This window comes from Saccopteryx leptura, chromosome 2 (genome assembly GCF_036850995.1).
Source record: "Saccopteryx leptura isolate mSacLep1 chromosome 2, mSacLep1_pri_phased_curated, whole genome shotgun sequence".
Classification (NCBI taxonomy): domain Eukaryota; kingdom Metazoa; phylum Chordata; class Mammalia; order Chiroptera; family Emballonuridae; genus Saccopteryx; species Saccopteryx leptura.
In genome coordinates, this window is record NC_089504.1 from 278,664,795 (window position 1) to 278,679,796 (window position 15,002).

A 15,002-nucleotide genomic window follows, 5' to 3' on the forward strand; every position below is an offset into this window, starting at 1 on the left:
GGCAGAAAGAAGAACGGCTTTGCATGTTTCTCTCCTCCAGCACCCCTTACACGACACTTCTCCCACGGCCCACAGACATCTGTGTGGTCGCACTGAACTGGGGTGTCTCCATGGCTGTACGCATGCCTATACCAGTCACTCTATGTTTAAAACAAACTGTGCTACAGAGTTTTCTGGGATGAGACCAACTTCACAATGGGGGCTGGTATCACAGAATTCCAAAAGTGTATGCTATCTGGTACCCATGAAAAACTCTTTAATTTGTTCCTATCATTCACCCCGACAGCTCTCCCATCCATTAAGGAAAATGAACACATGGCCACAGTCCATTTTGAACAACTTTTATTATACGTTTAGTGTTCTCTATACAAAAGAAATCAGTTTTTTTACAGTGATTCAAAAAAAATTCTGAATTTGGCCTTTTCATTGCTCATGCAGTCAGTTTATAAGTCCATGTATTAGATGGTCCTCCACAGCCCAGACATCTTCCCCGCTGAAGGTCGTGCATGACACCCTCAGAGACGCATCTGTCGCTGACGACGGTTAATGCAAAATAACTCGCATAAAGGAAAGAACACGATGTGAGAGGTGTTAAAACAAGGTCTGCCACGGCGAGTTAAATATTTAACCAATGGAAAAAAGATCAGACAGTTTGTGGGTGTGTGCATATGTGAGAAGGGATGGAGACATTGGGAAAACATTTTCCCACCACAAGGAACAAACTGGGATGGTCCAGTATGGCTGGGGTGGGACCAGGACAGAAGGCGGCCACGTCACACAGGCGACTGACACTCAGCTCAGGAGGGGTGTGAGGAAGTTGGCAAAGAGCTGGGAGCCGGGTGGAGGAACAACACTGACTGAAGAAGTTGCATTTGGGGATCAGAAAAAAGAGAGGAGCAGGGTCATCTGATCTGCATCATGTTTGAAAAAGAAACAGAGCAGTGCACAAAATTCTGGATTTCTTTTCCCAGATTTTTGTGTTTATTGCTTCACTGAAGTCATTACTTGTGCTGAACTGCAGCCCAGCAAATCCCAGTGGGGGCAGGGCTTCCATGGGCCCTGCTGCCCTTCGGTACCTCATGGCCAAGAGCGGAGTGGACAGAGAGCCCTTCACGCCTTCACTGAGGGACACAGCACGCCAGGCGCCTGATGCGTTACAAGTCTGGGCTTCACAGTGACAAACGCCAGTCACCTCGTCACCCTTCTGGCCAGGGTCTGCCCTTACCACCACAGGCTATCACACACTGACTGATCTTGAACTCAGAAAAATCCTTTGTGTCTTTCATTTTGGGAGGATGTGGGGGATGTGGGAGGAGTGGTCAAGGGCAATGAGGGTGAACCTGCGGGATAGACGTAAGTTAACACCTGTTCCCAAGGAGGCGGCTGGGGTGCAATGCAAGAACACTGGCAAGAAGTTAGAGGGTCCGAGCTCACTCCCTAACCTATCACCTTGACTTACGAGCGGTGTGATCTTGGGCAAGTCCCTTCACCCCAGATTTTAGTTTGTCTGTACGATGAATCATTTCAGTTAGATCAACTCTGTGATTTCCTCGCATGCTGAAATCTGAATCCGATCCTCTGCTGGGTGCCTTTGTGTCTATAGTATTTCATTTCCACCCTTATCATTACGGAACATCCACTTAACACTAATATACTGATAGAGGAGCATTGCTTTTGGGTGTGGCTTGAGACACTGCTGGGCAGGGCCTTGTGGTTCCTGGATGGCTGTCTGCCTTTCCCTTGGATCCTTCTCGGAACCTGTCTCAGGAAGGTCTGTTTTTAGTAGGGAAGGGGAGGAAAGGCTGCTGCCCTGGCTGGAACTGGGCGGGCTGGAGCAGCGGGAAGGCTCAACTCTCAGGACTGGCTCCTGCCGGGCTTAAGGGAGGGGCTGCCCAGGAGAACACTGAGTCTGCTGACATTTCAAGCTCTGTTTCATTTGTTTGACAGCGATTTACATAAAAACCAAAAACAAACCAGACACTTCCTACAATCTACTTCTAAGTCACCATGCAAAGCTCCACCAGGACCCATGGCATGATTTCTTTCGAGTGGACCTAACAGTGTGTTTGGCAGGGGCTCCTGCAGTAGTGGCCAAACTTGAATCCCATCCTGTGCTGTGCCTGTTTTGCAGGCACTTGCTACTCTTCCGAGGAGAAGTTGTTCCCTGGTCCCAGCCCCTGCTGACCGGAAGCGCAGGGAGCCTCACCCCTTCAGTGTGATGAAGTAGCCTTGCAGAGACAAAGGCAAAAGCACGTGAACTCCCCACTCCTCCAGGCACAGGGCTGTTTGTGACGATGCTCTGTGTGGTGGGTCTGATCTCGCAAAGGGCTCCAGGGGCCTGAAAGGGCCGCTGCCCGTGCCCTTCCTGGGGAAGGTTCACTTTCCTTTGCTTCAGCCTAGTTCTCTCTTGGTTTTGTCCTCCGTCGTTGCCCAAAGGGGGCCCGGCCTGGGCAGCCTGTCTCTTGCCTCACATTGCATCGTGCACTGCCCACTGCACATTCACACCTCATCGTAGGCAGGCTGGGTATGGACTGAGCCCCTGCAAAACAACGTCCTAATCTGTATTGTTTTCCTGAGGAGCTACCCTGCGGTGCGGCCTCCAGTCTGCTGTGTGTGAGCCCACGTGAAGGTGCTGGTGTGGGCAGGGGAGGGCAGTCCCTTAGCTGGGAAACCCACAATATCCTTGGACCTGTTTCCACACCTTTGCTAAGGTCAGCTATGTTCAGGGAAACTATGACACTCTCTGGTTCAGTCAGCAGACATCCCTTGCAGAGTGCACAATATTGGCACTGGCTGCCTCTCAGGCAGGTGGACATGTCCCCCGACCTCGGGACTTACAAAGAAGGGGTGGACCAGATACTTCCAACCTCTCAGGGCAACGGCAATGGACAAGGGAAGGAGCCAGTCCAGTTTTGTCTTTAGCTTAAACTCAACCCTCTCCTCAAAAGCAAGGTAAGGAAGAACAGGTCCCATCCTCCACACACCTAGCAAGGTGGGAGGCAGCTGTCCCCTGGCCCTGCAGTGGTATGCTCCCCAAACACTCGCCTCCTTGCTCCTCAGGCGGGCCCGGGCCCCTCTGCAGGGAGAGCTATTCGAGGAGGGACTGAAGAGGGGAGACTGAGCCACCGCAATACAGACCGGTTGAGCCACGGGTCCTGAGGGACAGCGCAGAGGCTCAGGAGGCAGCCCTGTTCCCAGCTGTCCCCGTGGGTTTTGATGCCTGGTCTTGCCTAGCCCTGCTGACCGAGTCCTCCCTCTGGAGCTTCTCCTGTGGAGCCTGGGGCCATGGGCGGCTCACACGCCAGAGTGCTCCCAATCCATGCCCCTGTGTCCCAAGACTCGGGTCCAGGACAGGCAGCCCAGAGAGGGCAGGGCCCACCCCCAACTCTTCACTATGGTATCCGTGCCTTAGAGCCGGCTCACACTCAGCGGTCAAGAGTGTGTATATGCTGAGTGATCACCGGACAGATGGGGACACAGGACACTGCAGCTCTCGAGGCCAAGCATGTAGGTGGGGTCCTGGTACAAGCAATGGGACTTCTAGTCACTGTGAGGTAAGCTACACCTCTCCCCCTCCCGCTCCCCCAGGGCCCCCAGGCAGATAGGCCAAAGCACCCAATGGTATCACTCTCCCCTGGCGTCATTGTTGGGTGTTTTGGGGGTGATTGCTTGAGCTCCAGCTGGCGGAGAGTGTGGGGCAATACTGCTGTCCTGCTGAGCTGGGCGACTCTGGCGTGACACCATGAAAAGGGACTTTCTTCTCCCTGGAAGGGCTGCCTCTTTAACCCTAACCCTAAGCCTGTCACCCACACACCTCTCTAAGCACCTGTCAGCTCTGCTTTGGGACAACTTGGCTGTTCAGGCCCAGGTGTGTTCCTGCCTGCCAGGAGAGGTGTGACGGCATGGTGGTCTGGGCAGGCCACTGATGGGGGTGACGGCACTATCTTCACATGGGACGAGGGATGGTATAGGTATGGGCAAGACACAAACGAGGAGCAGAGACAGGCTGAGGAATCACCTCTCCCCAAGGCTGCATTGTAGCAGAGGCTCTCCCTGGTCATCAGCTGTGCAGCAGACCTTCTGGAGGTGGGGGATGGCTACAATGGCTTCCCACAGTCCTTCTTGCCCTAAGAGGCTGTTTTCAGAACAATAAGTTCACTAGCACATATGGTGCAATATGGACTCAGGGCCTGAGAAACTGACTACCTTGCTCAGACCCACAGTGTTTTCTGAAGAGGCCAATCCTTTCATTCAGCTCACAGGCATAACTCCCTGACATTCCCTTCAGGGACCCTGGGCCTAGGCTCGGGGTCCCCAGCTGTGTCCAGGCAGATGTCAGAGGAAAGCCAGGGGAGGGGACCCCTGAGCTTACTCCTCAGTCCTTTGCTATTCACCCTGTCCCTGTCACCATGAGAGAGCTGCCCTTTGGGCTTCTAGAAAGCAAACCTGGCTATGACTAAGGCCAAAGGGTAGTTACTTGCTCAGGTTCAAACGACAGAATTGGCTCAGCTCTGGGCTGTGGTTTCTCACCTGCAGACAGAGTATGTATATCTATAAGCTTGACCTTCACCAACTGATTACCAGTGATGCAAGCATTGCTAATACCTTTGTGGCTTAAACTCGTGGCGAATGATGCTTTAATAAAGTTTCTGTAGGACAAAGCCCTGCTCCTGCCCAGGTCCCCTGGCAAGCAGCTGGAGGCTCAACTCCGAAGCTGTGCCTGTGGCAGGTGGCCCATTGCTAAGGTCAGCTTCCGCCTCCTGGAACCGATGCTGGCTGCAGCAATAGCTAAAGGATTACTCTGAGGCTCACGATCTTTCTCCTCTGAGACTAGGTACCTTTGGTTTCAAAAGTGGATTAGGTGGGGTGGATGAAGGCAGTGCCTTCGGTCTCTGAGAACTGTAGGTGTGTGAGTGTCTCCATCTGGGGCAACGGGTTGCAGGGCATGTCAAGTGGTGGCTCCTGGTTCTGCTGTGACGCTTGCATAGGCCGCCCCGTTCTCCTTGACAGAGATTGCTGGAGGCTTCAGGGCTTGCGGGGAGGGCTGGGAACCTGGGGGCTGCAGGGACAGAGCAGAGCTGCATAAGGCATATGAAGAGCTGAGTCCTCCAGGCCAGACTTCACCACATTGTTAGGGTGGAGTCCCCGCAGGGTCCCCTGACAGGTAAATACCCTAAGGAAAGGGCACCAGCTCAGTCTCAGGGCAGCAGGGCCCCATCTGCACAGTTCCAACATCATACAGGATTGGCCGAAGACAGGACACCCGCTAGAGGTGAAGGGGAGCAGTGCCGTACACTCCCAAACACACCAGCAAAGCTTCTGCATCACAGGGTCCCGTCTCCTTGAGGCAGCAGTGCAGACTCCCGACCAGGTGGGGAGCACCCTCTACTCGGGATGCAATGGGTGGGCCCTCGCTCCTGCATCCGGGGTTTCACTGATGGGAAAGGAGTTCAAACCCAGCCGTTTTCTCCTTTCTCAAGGTGAGCACAGCTCCTAGGGACCAGACGCCCGATTTTCTGATGCTTGAGGTACCCGGTCACTGGAGTTCAAGTCCTTTCCATTAGTGCCCACTCCTGTTCCTCAAACTCCTTGGTCAGAGTCAGTGCAGCTCTTGACTTGGACACTCCAGAGGATGGAGCAAGGTCAGAGCAAGGAAGCCCACCTCCCCACTGAGCCAGAGCAAGGCAAGGAGCCCTGTCCACTCTCGCCCTGCCAAAAATACTGTCGTTTTTCCAGAAAGGAGCCAAGCTGGGCTTAGCAACTGACAAGGCCGAGGCGGATGGGTTGTGGGCACAGGGAGGCATATGGCGAGAAAGGCATCCTTTGGAAATACATTGGCCCTGTGCGGTTTGAATACTGCAGCTTTTCTACATGTTCTTTTATGGATGAAACCTTTTTGCTCATCTTTGCAGTTTGCAGGGGGTGGGAATCCACCTATTCTTTCGTTTTCCAGGGACACTTCAAAAGGAAAGTAAATGGAGATATTGGGTCTGCAGGGACAGATGCCTAAAGCAAAAATAGACAAAGAAAAGTACTGGAACCAGCAGAAATTGGTGAGTATGTGCCAAGGTCCAGGGTGGGCAGTGTGGTGGGGGCCTCAGGACCGCTATGAGGCTGGGGGGGGGCGCAGGTCCCCTCCACTGAGCGTGAGCTTGGCCATGGCTCCAGCTCTCCCACACAGATGGCACCCGGGCGTGTGGAGTCCCTGGAAGGGGGCTTGTGGTTGGTTGGGTGGTCAGTGGTCCTCACACTTGGCAGATCCCAACATTGTACCCTTGTCCCTGAAAGTGGCGGTGGCTTCGTCTCCTCCTCTCCTCTCTTCCCGTTTGCAAAGCAGTGGCTGTGCCCGGGGCGCTCTGTTAGGCCAGAGAGTAGATGGCATTGACGGGTGAGGTGGCCTCGGAGCTCTCGTTGCCCTCGGTCTCCTCCTTGTCCTTTTTGACAGTGTACTGGCCGATGAAGGAGCCGTCCTCGTTGAACTGGCCCTCGCCGCCCTCCCCGTAGTCCACCAGGCTGTCGTCACTCTCCTGCTGCTTGATGGTTCCGTCCAGGGACGTCTGGCTCCCCCCCTGCAGGGGCTTGTTGTCCTCGTCACTGGCCAGAGAGAGACACACACAGGAATCAGGGCCTGGCCCGGCCCAGCGCCGCCCAAACCCTCTCGCCAAGCACACGCACTACATGCACCACACAGCTCGGAGAGGACAGGGCCTGGGGGACGACCCTGTCCCACCAGCCGTACAGAAGGAAAGCCACGGCCTAGAAGACAAGAGCAGCTTCTCCGAGATGGGGTGGCAAGTTGGTGCGGAGTTGGGATAGCCGCCCACACTTGTGCATTCCTGGTCTGGGCTGCTCTGCATGCAGCTGGGCCACTGTCTGGGGCGGAGGCAGGGACTGCCACCTGGGTAAGACAGGGCCCACTGCTGTGAGCTCAGGCGGGTGAGGAGTCAGGGGGAGTTCCAGCAGTGAGTGTGTCATTATGTGGTTCTGAGGCCTGGGGAAAGCCCTCTCACTGGGCCTTAGTCTATCAGAAGGCTCTGCCTTGGATGAAAAGGCAGGGCCTGGGCCTTAAAGAAACAAACCTTTGCCTGCCTCGCTCCTTCTCTGTCTAGGTGTTATTCCTCTCAGCTCTCTCTCTCTCTGGTTTATCTACAAACAGATGCTGTTACTTTGGGCAGAGCAAGCAAACGGGTGTGGGATGCTGGGAATAGGTGTGGCCCACAACAAAGACTAACAAGCTCAGAGAACCCTACCCAGCTCCCTCTGAGGCCCCTAGGACCTGCTCTTCAGCTCTTCCTGTCTCCTGTGCAGGAGGGCTGGGAGGCTGGAGGCTGGAGTGGCAGCTGCCCGCTGTACCCGCTGTGCACCCAGCAGGGAAATGTCCCAATGGCCCAGGGCGTCTGCTCAGGCACCACGTCCTGCCTCCCGGCTGGAAAACTCTCTGCCCTTTCAGCTCGGAGGGTGGCCTGGGTGCTGCTGACTGCAGTTCAGAGGGGAAACAAACTCCCGGGCAGGAGGCAGTGGGACCAGCAGTGAGAATCTGGGTCCCGGTAGGCGGGACCACAGCGGTGCCAGGTGGTCTGAGCAGACACACACCGCCCCGTCCGCTGTCCCCAGGCCAGACGAACCCTTTCCAGGAGTGTGGAAGACAACAGGCCCAGTTGCCTGGGCTGTGTTCTGGCTTCTAACAACAGTGCTGGGTGAAGACAACCATCTGGGGAGGGCTGTGAGCGAGAGCTGGAGGCGCTGGGCATTACAGAGGGGAGGCGATCAGCCCACGCCCCCGTGTGATGAATGAATGCGGCCCTGCTAACACTACCTGCAGTTTCTGGGGACACTGCTGTGGGAGAGGCGCCCTGAGTGAGGGAGGTGGGTCTCTGGGTTTGTGTTGAAAGTGGAACTCACCTTGTGAGAACTGGCATGTATTTTTTAAAATGTGAAGATCTAATGCTAGCCTCCTGTCAGCCCACCTTCCAAGAGACCTTCAAGGACCAGGTAGATAGACGCGTTAGGGGGAAGCAGAGGAAACCCCACCAGGGAGGTGCTGGACAGCTAGGCCGCAGGGTGGCGCGGGTGCTCCTCCTCGCCCCAGGCCTGTCTGCCTGGGAACTTGGCAAATTTTCCTCTGTATTGATTTTAGCCCTCTCCCAGTGTTGGGCCCTTAGACTCATCTCAGTAGGGGCTCTAGCATGAATGCTGCAGACCCCCACATCCCCCCTGTCAAAGCTGAGGTGTGTTGTGTGTGTGCGTGCGTGTGTGGTGTGGCCCGTAAATGCCTTTCCAACTTCAATGCTGGCGGGCGGGGCTGAGCGGGCAGAAGGCACGGGTTTGCCCACCAGTTCTGGTGTCTAGGGAGGAGAGGTGCTTGTGGAATCCGCTTCTTTCCCTGGTTCTGTGTGTGAGAGGCCCTCACCCCCTTCTCTGTGGCTATACTAAGGGTCTGGGGGTGAGAAGGCTTTACAGCCTTTGGAACTGATGGCCAGGGAACAGCGCTCAGCTTACAGAGGGGCTGGGTCTGCCAAGGTCCTGGTGACAGTCAGAGAAGAGGCTTCTGTGCTTGCCCCTTGAAAGGCTAATGGGGAGGCTGGAACTGGGTGGACGGATGTGGTCCTTAGGCCGCCAGACAGACTCCTGTGTGGGCAGTGGCTCACTGCCTATTGATCTAATTCCACTTGTCAGGCTGCTTGCTGATGGGCAGAGTGGCGGAGGCCCAGGATGAAATGAGGAAGTCGGGGGAGGACAGGGGTGACCAGAGAGTGACTGGGTGAAGTGGGGAAGGAGACCTCTACAGAGCATTTCCTCACACGCCCCTGGTCAGGAGTGAGACCTCAGGACCCACCCTGCACTGTTCCTTAAGTCAAAATACACCTGCCATCAAAACAGAGGCCAGCACTTCGTTAAGCCAGGTACGAAGGCCCGCCCAGATCTGAGAACGAGCACGGGGGTGGGCCCCGGCCTCTTCAGCTCTGCCACCAGCTCACTGGGTGGCGAGTGTGGGAGTCTCGGGCAGGTGACTTTTCAATCAGTCTCAGTCCCCTCTCTTGGGACAGTCACTGGACCAGATGCCTCTCTAAGGCCTATTTCAGGCCAAAGATCAGAGATAATGTTCAAGTTCAAGAGGAAAAGGCCTTAAACAGCACCCACCACCACTTAGCCCACACTTTAGGACGGCTTCCCCAGGCCCTCACTCTAGGGCATGGTGGGGTGCAGGCAGGGAGGGCGCTAGAGCCAAGCTCTTTCCACAGCCAAGAGGACCCAGGGCTCGTTTTCAGAATAAAAATGTAGAAACATATTTAAGGAGTTCAGTGTAGCCGTGTGATGCAGCTAAATGACCAAATGCCAGCCACGGAGTGAGTGTGTGTCGGGCAGTGTGGGGACAGTCGTGATCGGCACACCCTGAGGAGCAGGTGCCCTCGGAGCGGCAGAGGTGACAGCGCAATGCGCGATGGGTGAGGACATCCCTGCAGCGGTGGCCCAGCAGCCAAGCCGAGCTGCTCAGAAGGGAGGGCACTGCTCATGGGCAGTGCGGACAGCCCACCTGGCCGAGTGCAGGTGAACAGGAGCCCAGGAGCCCACGCACCTGTAGTCAAACGAGCCATCCTCTTCTTTGGGGTCTTCAGGGCCAAGGGGAACATCCTTCTTTTCTCGCACTTGGTCAGTAAGAGAAGCAAAGACAGACAGATGACTTTGTCCCTGCGCTGAGGGCCCTGACCACTGAGCCAGAAGACACGCCTCTGGGCTGACACTCTCCCTTTCCTTAAGGCACCATCGAAGGCTCTCTTGCTCCTGCCTCCCACATTTCATCAGCTGCCAAGTTGCTTCTGTGTGCTCCTCCCCACCAGGGCTTTCCTTACCTTTCCACAACGATGACTTCCCCGCCCACCTGGCTCCCCTCACCCTTCCCTCAGGTCTTCCCTAACCTCCAGGGGATGTGACCCTTTTCTCAGCACCTTTCTCATTCTGCTCTGTCTTATACATATTTGTGTGTGCTTCTTACACCTGTGACAGAACGCCAGTTCTTTCCTGAGGGGGAGGAGCTATGTGTTCTTCAAAGCTCCTAACCAAGTGCTGTGCCCTTGCTTGTCTGCATGGCCCCATCCCCCCACACCTCCTCTGTGAGGTGAAGACATCCATCAAGGCCCTGTCCATCGAGGCGAGTGATATTCCTTCGCTACCAGCCAGCATGTCCCTGAGACAGATCGCTATTCCTTCTAGAATCCTCAGCACCCAGCACAGTGCCTGGCACACAGCAGACATTTACATGAATGACTCTTTATGTACCTTTTTGGGGTATAAGGAAGGAAAATTGCCCTCATTTTAGGGGAGGAAATCAGGTCTTGAAAGGTGAAGGACCTGTCACATAACAAGCTGGAAACAGTCTAGGGAAGATGAGGGCCTGGGCCTCATGGCTCCTGGTTTACTCATCCCTTCAGTGGACGAGGGGTTTGCCTGTAGCTGGAGGAAGACTGGGTCAGGCACTTGCCAGTGGGCAGAGGGAGGCGCAGAGCTCATCTGCTGAGTGCTTCAGGTGTTCGATTCATTTGGAACAGGAAGGTGACCTCATAAGGCCACCCACCTCCCTGACTCAGGCTTTCTCTTACAGAAGAAAAACCATCCCAACACAGCACAGCACCGTGAAAGTAAACCTCGTTCACCAAAATGAGAAGGGTAGTTTCCTGCCTCCTGACACTTCAGGGAGAGGCAGGATTCAGGGGTCCCAGTCTGAGGGTCAGTGGGCAGGGGAAAGGATTAAATAGAATCTCCCCTCTCAGAGTTTTAGGGAGGTCCTGGAGGCTTTATTCACAGAAATGAAGAGAAGCAGGCATTTGGGGAGCATGGGGTGTGCTTGGCCACTGGGCTTGGGGACAGGGGCAAGGGGCAGTTTCATGCTGCAGTCCAGCAGGACCTTCACTCTCGGGGTCATCCATTTTCCTGTCTCCTGTCACCCTACCCAACCCATCGCAGACAGATGGCTTTCTAGCCCATTTGAAAAACAATCAATAGTTCCAGAAACAAGAATGCCAGAGGTCTTTGTACTTGACCTTGGTTTGTCTGGGCTGGAGAATCTCGAGGCCCACAGAGGAGAAATGCCCCTTTGGGACTCTAAGGAAGCCCAAAGCCCTTGAGGGGCCCGGAGGAGTGCAACCTGCCTCCCCCCCACCCCCCCAAACCCAGCCTCTGCCGGCTCCTCACGTGGGAGTTTCCGTCCTCTGTCAAGACGTCCCAATCATGCTGACAGCCCAACTTGGCAACTTCTCTCAGGGTGTGCTTCTTCTGTTCAGACCCCTCCTCACTACATTCCCTCTCCCCTCCCCCTCTCTAATGGTTAGAGAAAATGACTCTTTTCCTTCTTCCTTCCCTGGGACACAGGATTCTAATGAGATTCAGCCTGAAGAATAGCCAATTTACTGAGCAGATGGATGGTGAATCAAGGGGAGGGAAGGTCATTCTTAACAGGGACCAAGGTTCCTTCCACGCCGTCACCGGAGCTGCAGGGACCTTTGCACCCGCCCACCTCAGGGGAACGTAATTAACTCAAGTGTTTTCTGGCAGTTTGAAGATGCAGAGAACAGGCAAGAGGAGTTTGTCTTCAAGCTTGACTAGGGTTAGGCTTGCCGACAGAACGGAGCCCCCTCAACCCGGCAGGGGACCTGGGGACTCCCCGGAATGTGTGCTGGCCAGTGCCCTAAAGCCCACTTCTCTGCCACAGCTTACCTGGATACTTGCCACCACGACTCCTCTTGATGAAGCAGACGATGAGCAGAATCAGCACCAGGAGGGCGATGGCGCACATGAGCCCGATGAACCAGCCCTGGGTGGCGATGTCGGCCTGGTTGTTGGTGTAAGCTGGGGGAGGGCCAGAGGCAAACGTGTGAAGGAGGATTCACATGGGAGCAGGTGAGGGGGAACAGTGAGGGGAGGACTGCAGCTATATCATGCTCCTGTTCCTCCCGGAGCCTAACGCTACCACCTAGCAGCCCTCTGGCCCAAACTACCCGATACAGGGACGAAGAGAAAATAATTAAGGAGCCAAGGTCAACATGTCAGAGAAGAGGCAGAGGAAGGGGAGACAGGGAGCAGAATAAGCAGCAGGAGGCTGAAAGGCCGTCAGGAGGGAAAGTTTCCTACGGACTGACGAGGCATGGCACTGTTGCAAACGACATCCTGGTCACAGCCCGGCAGGGGTTGACGGAAGGCCAGGGGTTGGTCGTGAAGGTATGATTCCCCATGAATGAGCCTGGGCCGAGGAAATGGAGCCAGTGTGTACCCATCGGGAAACTGGGCATGGTCAGGATGCAAACACCCCTTATAGGAGCACCTTCATGGGCCTGCACAGCCCAGGTCAGCAGCCTTTCCCACCAGGCTTCCTGGCAGCGGGTCTGGGCAGGGTGCGTTCCCGGACACCCTAGCTTTCTCATGTCTCCCCAACCGCACTGTGCACTCCCTGGCAGCCAAGATGGTCCCTGTGTCAGTCAGACAGCTGGTGGCGAGGTTGGGGCCACACCTTCAGCACACCCCATGCCACTTTAGACCACTTCCACACGCCAAGATCCCCACCCCACGCCAGGGCAGCTGTGACAAGCTGACTTGCCCCCTCCCTCTCTGTCACAGTGGGTCACTCTCTGTCGCTGCCTGGAATATGTAGAGACCTGTCTCCAAGTAGGCAGACCCCGTGTGATTGGAGGGCATGCGGATGAGTATGGAAGGCAGGAGTTCAGGCATCATTCGATGGTGTCCTCGATGACACAGTGGCATGGGCTAGGGCTCGGGAGGGGTTGTGGGTTGGGTAGGACCCACTGGCCGTTCTCCTTTCAATGCACTGGAGAACAACAGCAACACCTCCTGAGATGCAGCCATGGAAACCGAGATGTGGATGAGAGGGAGGATCAGAAGACCTGAACAGACACAAAGTAACTGAGGCCAGCTGGGAGGGCCACAGTGCAGCCGGAGCCCTGAGAGCCCAGGGAGCCGGAGCCCAGGCACGGGCCTCCTCCAGGGAGGAGCGCAGGGAACAGAGGGGGTGCTCCAGCACCTGCATCAAGTGCTGTCTGTGCAGCAGGCATCTGGATGCAATCCCACCCTTTGGTCCTCTTGGGCTGAGAAACTGTCTTTCTAGCACTAAGCCAAGGGTATTGCACCAAGATGGTCTCAATTAGAGTTGAAGACTGATGGTCAAGTGCTGCCTGCCATGCGCTCTAAGCCCTGGAACTCCTAAGACCCTGGCTGATTGCCCCGATCTGTGCATGCTGCGGGGAGGCTCCCATCCCTGTTTCCACTCCTGTTCCCACAGGCCAGCCCTGCAGTGCTAGAGACCCCCCCCCCCAATCAAATCCCTTTCTGCTTTAACCTCCAAAGCATCCCATTACTATTGGGAAAAACCTCCATTCCTTATCCTGACCTGCCAGGTCCCATTCGAGCTGCCCTGGCCACCTCTCCAGTCCTGTTTCCCACCCCCTTCTCCTCACTCTTTACACTCCAGCCACACTGGCTGCTTCCATTCCTGCCTCAGGGCCTTTGCTCTTCCTCCAGATCTATCTCAGCAAGTGTCATCTTCTCGGAAAGGCCTTCCTGCTAAAGCAGAGACCCTCTCCCCTGACCCGGTCACTCTCTGAGAACTCTAACGTATCTTTCTCATAGCCCTTGCAACCATCTGTCAGTCACACAGCAGTCCCCCTTATCCACAAGGGATACATTTCAAGGCCCCCAGTGGATGCCTGAAACTGTGTATGGTACCAAACCCATGTTTTTCCCTATATGTACCTAAACTACGATAAAGTTGCATTTATAAATGATGCATGAAATTAACAACTAATGATAAAATAGAACAAATATAATGATATACTGTACTAAAAGTTATGTGAATGTGGTCTCTCCCAAAATATCTTACTGTAATGCACTCACCCTTCTTGTGACAATGAGGTGATACAGTGCTTGCTAGAGATGAAGTGAAGTGACTGGTGCAGGCACTGTGACAATGTTAGGCTCTACTGACCTTCTAATAACATGTCAAGAGGAGGACCGTTTACTTTTGAGTGACCCTGTACCATCAAGCCATGATGATGTTGATGGTTGGATGTTAGGAGCAGATATTATCGATGGTGGGGGAAATTTAATATTTTTGGACTGTGGTGGACTGCAGATAAGGGAGGAGTACTGTATTACTACTGCTAACAGTTTACGCTTATAAGTACTTTCTATGGGCTATGCTCTAAGTACTTTCCCACAGTCTCTAAAACAATCCTCACAACATCCCCATAAAGGGGGTATGCATTATTATCCCTATTTTGTAGACAAGGAAACAGGCGCTAAGGTTAAGTGATATAGTGAAGGTCAGAGAGCTAGTAGGTGGTCGAGTTGAGATGTGACCCCAGCTCTGGTGGCACAATTGGTTAGCGCACAGTACTTACACGACAGTGCATGGCAGAGCTGCGACCGCAGCCTACGCTTCCCCTCTCTGGCCCTCCTCCCCAGAAGGTAAGCTCCTGGAAGGAGGGCCTGTCAGGCTTATTGCTGTCTCCCCAGCGCTAGGACAGAGCCTTACACATACATAGGAGGCTCGAGTCGCACCTGCTCAGTGGGTGCCCTTCCACACCCTCCCCTGTATCAGCCCACTCACCCTCTCTTGGCCCGAGAGGCCCTCTGTTAACCTTAAACTCACTCTCCTTCCTTTTGTCACCCATTCCAGCACCAACACAATTCCCAGCTGTGGGTCTCTTTGGCCATTCCTGCACTTTTCTGCTCTTGCCATGAACCCTGCTGGAGGAAGACGCAGACCCAGGCCCATCACAGGGTCAGTGTCACATGTCACTGCCACCAGCAATCCTTTCATTCTTCTCCTGTTCCTCCCAAACCACTCTTCCGGTTCCGCCCCGCCCACCCACTCCCCTGGGGACACCAGTGCAGCCTCACCGCCTCTACCCTGACTTTTCTCCGTGTCAGGTCGGGCCTCCCCTTCCTTATGCAGCTAATCCTCCCTCAGTTGTGGGACCCACACCTCACTTCCT

General features: G+C 54.9%; 1 protein-coding gene across 20 annotated transcripts in view; it reads right to left on the reverse strand.

Annotated features, from left to right (window-relative positions):
- Positions 1-325: 325 nt before the first annotated feature.
- The window catches only part of NFASC (neurofascin), a 196,572-nt gene continuing 181,895 nt past the window's right edge, over positions 326-15,002 (reverse strand). For all 20 annotated transcript variants that reach the window (XM_066361980.1, XM_066361982.1, XM_066361979.1 and 17 more), the window contains 3 exons: positions 11,713-11,844; positions 9,578-9,647; positions 326-6,594 (listed from right to left, as the gene is read on the reverse strand). In XM_066361980.1, coding sequence (XP_066218077.1) covers positions 6,360-6,594; positions 9,578-9,647; positions 11,713-11,844 — 437 coding nt within the window. In that variant the 3' untranslated portion in view covers positions 326-6,359. The remainder of the gene's footprint in view (positions 6,595-9,577; positions 9,648-11,712; positions 11,845-15,002) is intronic.